Source organism: Pundamilia nyererei, unplaced genomic scaffold (genome assembly GCF_000239375.1).
Source record: "Pundamilia nyererei isolate P.nyererei 1_Seehausen unplaced genomic scaffold, PunNye1.0 scaffold00002, whole genome shotgun sequence".
Lineage (NCBI taxonomy): Eukaryota > Metazoa > Chordata > Actinopteri > Cichliformes > Cichlidae > Pundamilia > Pundamilia nyererei.
The window spans coordinates 1,325,472-1,334,028 of record NW_005187403.1 but is presented as its reverse complement, the minus strand read 5'-3'; the positions used below and the strand labels follow the sequence as shown (position 1 = coordinate 1,334,028).

At 39.0% G+C, this 8,557-nt stretch overlaps 1 protein-coding gene across 2 annotated transcripts in view; it reads left to right on the top strand.

Annotated features, from left to right (window-relative positions):
* Nucleotides 1–8,557, top strand: part of cwc27 (CWC27 spliceosome associated cyclophilin) — a 30,874-nt gene that overhangs the window by 13,956 nt on the left and 8,361 nt on the right. For both annotated transcript variants that reach the window (XM_013909353.1, XM_013909362.1), the window contains one exon: nucleotides 3,353–3,456. In XM_013909353.1, the coding sequence (XP_013764807.1) occupies nucleotides 3,353–3,456 (104 nt within the window). The remainder of the gene's footprint in view (nucleotides 1–3,352; nucleotides 3,457–8,557) is intronic.

Below are 8,557 nucleotides of genomic sequence, written 5' to 3'. Positions count from 1 at the left end.
AGTGATTTTCTTTTGGATTGAAATCTCATGTGATCTTGTGGTATCGTGTCCAGGCAACTAACTACTCCTGCAAGACTGTATCATATCATTTCAACAAGATCTTATATGATTCACCATATAAACATAAAATTCTTTTGATCAAATTTAGTGCCATCAGCGTTAATCTCGCTGTAACCGTGGTAACTTGTTACAGCGTTAATGCTTAGATTTGCCGCGTTAATGCAGTTATGCCGTTAACGTCATTTTAGCAAGATTAACGCTGACAGCACTAATTAAATTACAATTTAGACTCTTCTAAATGTAAGAACCACCCAAATTCACTTTTTTGAGTGTTTGGCTAAAGAGGCTAAAACCTCAATCTTCAGCTGGTCAACCCTGTGATGTTTCAGTGTCCACAGCAGTATATATTCCTAGCAGCTAATTTCAATTAAAAGGTCTAATATTTTTTTAACTTGATAAACATTAGCAATCCTAGCACCAGCATCCTTCAATCCTTGCATGCCTTTCCTGAATATGGTTAGACAGTACCAGTGAAATAGTCAATACACGGAACAAAAGTTTTAGTCCCTGGCTACATTCGATACCAATATTATTCCCAAGTATTAGCCACTGTACCCAAATTGTATCAGATGATAGCAGACAAGTTTTGAAATTGTTACCAAGAAGTACAAAAAATTGCTAGAACATTGCATAAATGGGAAGAGCAGGATCAAGCATGTTTTTGAAACTTGATCCGTACTACTAGTAAGGCTGTTAAACCCTCTTTTGTTGTGTGTGTGACTTTTTTAAAACATCTTAATGAAAGTGCAATATTAAATTATTGGAGCTCAGCTTGCATTTGCACAATCTTTGTTAAATCTGACAGTTGGTATTAAAAAGGTTTGTTGTTGCTTTCATCACCTTAAAAAAAACAAAATAGTTAACTGGCCACCTACTGCAGTAATTCTGCAGTAACGTGGATGGAGAGTTTTCTGCTATCATTTTAATCAAAGAGTACCACCAGAGAGACAAAAACCCATTCATCATGTGGGAGTGTGAATGGCAGCTGGAGTCTTCAAATTATTACGTTCTTTGCCCACCTATGGGTTTTCACATCTGTGTCGCATTACAATGCTTTATGTAAAATATGTCTTAGAAAAGAGGTTTGTTGTTATTGATTCTTCTGTAGACTGAGCTGAGCAAGCAACATCCTCGCATAGGCAGTGTCTGATTCTGCCAACCAGTTTCTACCCTTGGCAACTTAGTTTGGATTCAGCTGAAGCAAATTTTTTTTCTTGATACTGACCTCAAAGTAGAGGACTAACAACTGTATGTCTGACTGATTCCTTATGTGTATCCTCAGAAGAACCAGGAAAGCTAACAAGGAAGAGACATGACATCAAGTCAGACACAGCTGTTAATATTTGCTGAGCCACTTACAGTTAAAATATCACTCAGTTTGATGCCTCAGTACTTTGCCACAGACAATGTCAGAGAATTAAACAAATATAGCACTAGCTACAAACACAAGAATCAAAGTTCCACATAAAAGGAAAGAGAAAGGATATAAATGAATGTCTGTCCAGAAAAGCAGATGTAGGAAACAAAAGCAGCCATTGTTTGGTCTGGAGATGCCTCAGATGTTTCTAGGCCAGGGGCCCAGACTGTGCAGCTTACCTGTGCTTTGTGGCTCTGCAAGTGAATGGGATGAAAACAGAGCTGTCAGGCAGTACAAAAATATTATCATTTCTTAACATAACATATCTGCTCTGTAACTGGCAGAAGTCTCAGTCATATGATGGGGAACAATAATCAGCATTGCTGGCCTTGTATGAGCTGGGCTGCAGGCCGCCTGCCAAAAAGGACACCACCTTGGAGTTAAGGAAGTGAGGATGTGCCTTGGCCTGCCTCTGTCATCCAGTTAAAGGTTTTACAAGGGTGGCTAGCCAGGAGAAGAGTGCCTGGGATAGTTATTGCAGTGCCACTTGAGCAGAGGAAGTATAAAGTTTTTTATTACTTCTGCCACTCGGAGCATTGTGTATTTTATGTATCGAAAAACATTCATATTTAACTTCATACAACTTGTGTAGTGCTCTGATTTATATGCAAATTAAATATGTGCATGTTCTTTTGTACAAATATGAACATGATACTGACCTCATTAACAAATTTTGTTGAGGTCAAATTTAGCTTTAGATTGCAAAAAAAAAAAAAAAAAGTACTGTAAATCAGTTTTAAAAACCAACCCCAGAGATTCATCACTTTCCATTTATATCGCAAAAGGGATGAGTTTATGGTCTGAAACACAGCTTTGGTTCTTGAGCAGCTCAGGTTGAGCGGTTTGGAGACAAAGTTAGAGAGTGAGACATTTAGAACATGTGTCAAGGAGAGAGACTGAATATATTACACACATAGGATGCTGAAGATGGAGCTGCCGGGCAGGAAGAAATGAGAGGGACCTGAAGGAAGTTCATGGATGTAGTGAAGGGCATGCAGCTGGTTGGTGTGACAGAGGAGGATGCAAGTGATAGGGTGAGATGCAAGCAGATCTCTAAAGGAAGCAGTCGAAAAAAGAGGAAGATGATTTTGGCTTTAGACTGACTGGCTTTGACATGGTTCTTGTTAGTTATTACCTGTGACTTGACTTGGAAAGTGTCTAAATCAACCTGGGATTAGATTTTTGAGTTCTTGATCTTCACTTGAGACCAAAGTTCAAATTCCAGACTCGCCTCTCTCCACTTTGGTCTTGACCACAATAAAAAGATGGGTAATACCCACTGTGACATCATCCACTGGTTAGTGAAGTCCTGTTTGAAGTGTCAAGTTGAGTGATTTTGCTGTCACCATTTGGATGTTTTGAAACGCGATCAGATGAGCGAAGAACCGATTTGACTGAGAGATTGGGGGACACTGGTCGTTTGCAGGCTAGCGTCTTGTTTGACTCTAAATGGGAACTATAATTTAAAAAGTGAACATCATGTTGCATTCAGTAAGATTTCAAACAAGCAACTAAGGGCACAAACTCTCGAGGAAAGTGTTTTCTGTTTACTGAACCAACACCAGCTTTTCCATGTGCCTTCTTTATTCTGTGTTTCGTATGTGTGCCCACCATAATGACAAGTAGCAACTTGTTTATAAAGACATTTAATATTCTTGAAACGTAAAAAAAAATGTATGCCTTGTGTTTGTTTTGCGATGAAGCCAGTGGAGCCAAATGTCTGTTCAAACTATTCTCTTCTTGTTTGTAATGGATGACTTTTTTCTTTGGGCCTGCCGCTCTGGGATTCTTCTCGTCTGTTAACAAGTGTATTCCTTTTATAACAGATGTATACGTTGAGTTTATGATCTCAAAACTGTATTTCTCCATTTACAGTGATGAATTACGGAAAGAGGCGCGACAGTTGAAGAAAGAACTGCAGGCCATAAAGCAAAGAAAAGAAGAAAGTTCAAAACCTGCAAAAGATGAAGTCAAGGAGGGTATGTGTGCAAATGTTTAATCCCCTACATGCACTCTTAAGTGTCCTGGTGTAACCCATTATATTTTACATTTATTGGTGGCAGATGATATAGTGGGTGTATATTATATGTATATTTTAATGATCTTTAAAAGTAGATTTAAGTGTGAAGTAAGTCTGTAGGAGGGTGGTCTGTGCTACATTCTCTGCTAATGGACACTGAGACAGGCAACCCTCTGATTTTGTCAATTAGTTGCAGACGTCTATTTCTCCCCCACCACCTAAACGGCCTGCATTTTTGTGTTGAAGCTTTCTGAAAATTGCATGGGTAAAAATTGTTGAGTGGCCGCCATGGTTGCACATCAAACCCAATGTGTTTGTTAGTTTGCAGCTTTGGCCCAACTAAATTCTGTACAAATCTGCCCCCAAATCTCCTCTGGTCTTCACCACACTCCAGTCTGTCATAATGCCGTCAATCACTGGATTTTTGCTGACGCTGAAACGCATTTTTGAGAATTACAAAACCCACTCAGACACAGAGGTTAGCCTGAGGTTGTGTGTGTTGTTGTGCAACAAAACAAAGTGGTTTACAGGGGGTGTCTGCAGGGAGCAGCCTAAGTGTGGGATTACCACCAGCCAAAATTTACAAAAGTCCACGAAGAGCTCTTGTTGCTCAAACATTGTTTTTGTCTCCACAAACACTGATGGGGTCATGCTTTTAAGTAGACACACAGACCCTAATGTTTATTTGCTGCCAATTGGCGGCATGATTTTAGATTAAAGAGGACAAGATCCAGTCACTATGTTGTACTCCAATACTATCATTAACTACAATTCTTTTGCTCTCTCTAAATTTGAGTTGTTCTCAATTATATCTCTGTTCTAACACTCAAGAAGACGTAGTCTCTAAAAAAATCCACTTATTGATTCAGGTGTTGAGACAGTAGCAGCCTTGCATTGTTATACTTAATGGCGAGTAGCCTAAGCTCCTCTATTATCTTACAAGGTATTTAAATTCAGCCAGGGGCCTTTGTTTTGTTCTTTCCTGTCAGCTTAGCCTGAGGCAGGGGTTTCTTTTAAAGAGTTCCTCGTTACATTTTTGTGTTGGAAACAAAAGTTAATTCCATTAAATGGAATGGATAGATGTCACGGGCCAATGGCCGCTGCAGGGGAGACGGATGTCTGCTTAAATGCAGTAAATCTTGTAACTCCACTCAGCCACAGACGAGCACTGTGGTGAGGTTTTTGTTTTATCTCATCTCACTGGAGAAGCTGTGCAGCAATAAGGGCTACGCAACACGCGCACACACAGAAACAATGCCATCCCTTTAAGCTAAAAATTTTCTCCTGATTCTGCTTTGACCACTTTGTTAAGGTCAGCGTCTGGTGCCATTCGCTCACATGTCTCTTTAATTGGTCAGTGCTGACTCAGTGAACACATGATGCTTGTTTGAATTATTTTGCATCTGTAACAAATCATTGGGGGGGGTTGTCATATAATCCACTAGATATGTTCTTGGTAAATTATGTCATCTGAGATATGGCAAAACAGGAAAGTCATGATGGCATCTCCAAATTCCCATTTTCTGCAGCTGACAGTGGAAAGTCCTAGAGATGATCAATTTACTATCACTTACAAGGCAGTTAAGATTATCAAAGATTATTCTACTGCAAGTAATTGAATACTTGAAATAACATAAAATAAATGTAAAAAAAAAAATAATAATAATAATAGTAATTTATTGTGCCTGCACTAAAATATTCTTAAATGCATATTCTTCAGCCTGTAATATACCATCAGTGTGTATATGATTCTTGATCTGCATGCCTGCCTGATGTCATTCTGTGTCTATTCATTATCCTCACTCACCGCTGTGCCTGGCATTAAACTTGATTGGCCTGAAATGCAAACCGTCTCTTCAGAATTCACCTTTAACACACAGTTTAGTTCATCACAATCATCACTTCAGTTTTCTCTTCAGCTTTCACAGAAATTATAGCATGTTCCTGCAGTCTGGATTTCTCTTTCTTGGCATGACCACTGGGTACCAGAGCCAAAAATAAGAGAGGCATTCTGAAACTACTGTCCATTCAAAACCCTCTAAAATGATGTGGCAGCATACTGTATCCCACTTAGATATTATACAGGTCTGCGTGTGTATTCCTGGCGTTGTATTACACTGGTGGCTTGTCAGTCATGTTGTTCATTTTTAGGACATGTATCAATTGAATGCTATATGAAATGCCAAATACTGTGATTGGAATTATTATTTTAACTGCTCAGCAGATCAACTGGGAGTCTTAGACCAGCTTGATTGTTTTTTCAAAACACATCTCTGGTATATTCATCCACTTTAAACCCTCAAAAGCACTGCTCAGATAAAATAAGGTAACTTATTGCCTTGTTTTTGTTTTTGTTTTTTTTAGTCAGATATTTTCCTAATTTGATAGCATGCGATCAAATTAGATGTTTTTACTGTTTGATTACAGTAAAAACATCTATTATGTCATCTCAATGACACCCAGGAAGCAAGTACAAGTACAACATGGTGACCAGAGGACACAGAAAACTGATAACATTCAGTGACAACGGGCAACATAACCACTAGAAACATTATGTTGCCACTTAAAAATTTCTCTGCTTTGAGGCAAGCAATTGAACCTACTGCCAATTAGAGGGTTACCTAGGCAACTCGAGACAAAAATGTTCGCTAGCAACCAGCAGGTACAGAGCAATGCAAGTCAGGGAATTGAATCTGAATTGCCAACGACTCTGAAACCTGCCAGTAGGGGACATATGATAGAGTAGTATAAATTAGAGGCTTACCTAGGCAACAGGAGCCTGGGATGTCCACTAGTTACCAATCATCAGCTACAAAGTGATGCAAGTAAATCACAAGCACATCACTTCTTGCATGGACTCTCAATGATGGAGTCCCTTTAGTTTTCGTAATGTCTTGCTTATTTTGTTTATGAATCACAAAAGGCAGTATATCACTGAATTGTGGTTACTTTACTAAGGCATGTGTCATGCATCTATACAACAGCAACACAAAGCCATCTAAAAATTCATTTCAGAGAGGTTTTTTTGTGTTTCTTTTTAAACAATCAGCAGAGCAGCTTTTAAGTTTACACAGTTTACTCAGTTTAACTACCTGTATTTATTACTTCTTATTGTGCCACTTTGACTTTGTTAAAAACTCCTGATTGTTTAACAGAGAATGGGGAAAACTTGATCCTGTAAAAGGGGCGTTTGTCGTCCACAACACACCTCGGTTGCTATAACAGCAGCTTGATTTGTAGCTCTCTAGATCCCAGGTGACAGGAAAGGGGAGGAATATAATTTAAAATGTCATCAAACTCAGGGATAGTCAGTGACAACAGCTGGAGAAGGGATGTGTGTTCTTCGCGCATGACCTCAGGGCATCATCAGTCAGCATCCGGCATGTCATAGGTTGCAGCAGAGGTGACTGGGCAAGAGATGGAGGAAGATCACGTGTTTGTGTCATAAATCAAGTCAGAAAAAGGGCTGCCCCTCTAAGCAGCACAACAGACTTCAGTAATGACACCAGTCAAGTGGGGGAAAGTGTTATACTTTGATTTTTTTTCCCCCTTTTTTTGTGATCTGTGTGCATTTGGTTTGGAAATTAAGTGATTTCTTATTTGGCGTTATTTGCAAAGGATCCACCAGAATTTCACTCACCAAAACTGAAGCACTCACTTCTTGAATCAGCTGTACTGTACCACGAAGCAAGTTACATTATTCAGTTCAGTTTTTGTTTGTATAGCACCAAATCACAACAACAGTTACTTCAAGGTGCTTTATATTGTAAAGTAAAGAGAGAAACATCAGACAACTCCCTTTGAGCAGTTGGTGACAGTGGGAAGGAAAAACTCCCTTTTAACAAGATAAAACCTCCGGCAGACCCAAGCCCAGGGAGGGCGATGTCTTGACATTTGGTTTGGAGCAACTCCTTCTAATTTTCTTAAAGTGCATAATGAATTATTGTTTAAAGACACACAAATAGTTTTTTTTTCTTTTTCTTTTTGTAGTTATAACACATTTGTATTTGTCTTTTATTCAAACCAAGATTGACCAATGACTTACATGAAACATGACCTGTCCAGTTTGTTATTCTATTTTTTTTATCATATCCTCCTGAGAACCAAGGAAAAGGGAATCTCCCCATTTGCACTTTTTTGTGATTTCTTTCTTCTTTTACAGCTAAAAGACGCCACTCAAACACATGCGATATCAATGGAAAGCTCCTCTATTTAGTACTTTAGGACTTAGTAGGTTACCTGAAATAAGTCAAAAGATATAGACCAAAAACAAATATCCATTACAGAGGACATAAATGAACAGCCTGGTTCTCAGAAGGATATTTAAGGGTTTCAGTTGGTATAGTCTCTAGTTAGTTGTGCATGCTTGGGTCATTTAAACAAGCTTTTCAGTAAGGTCTGGTTCATATGCCTGCCTTAAGTTCTTTGTTGTTCTGTTAGTTTATTTTGGGAAATATGTTGTCTCATGAACTCATAAAATAGCAGCTCTCTCCTAAATGACAAGCAGGGGCCTCGTGTGTTTTCTCTGTTGCATCATTTATTTAGTGCAGCTGAATATGTCAGGAGTGGCACAGCTTGGCGAGTGAGGTGACGGTGATCTGGGGCTTGTGTCTGTGTGTGACATCACATTTTGTTGTGGAAAGAAAGTGCTCAGACAGCCAGCAGACTGTGCTCACTGTCTGCCACTCTGTGACTTCACAGACTGTACGCCTGAACTCTGAGATTTACAGAAGCACATTAACTGCATGAGACACCGATGTCAGCACGCTGATTGTCTCTCCTTCTATTCACGATGAGAGAATTTTTCACACATACTGCAGAGAGGACAGTTTGGTGGAAAAGTATTCCCAGCATACTGTGATTTTACCCTCTCTGTCTGTACTTTGTGACACACACAGCTCATACAGTACATCTGTTGCATTAGACGGCTACAGTCTAGTTTCCTTCCTTTTATTTGTATTAGAGATGAAACTAAGGAATATCTTCATTATCAGTTAGTTCAGTTGGTTGTGCTCTCACTTATATTTTATGTCTGTAAATTAGACAAAACATAGAACATA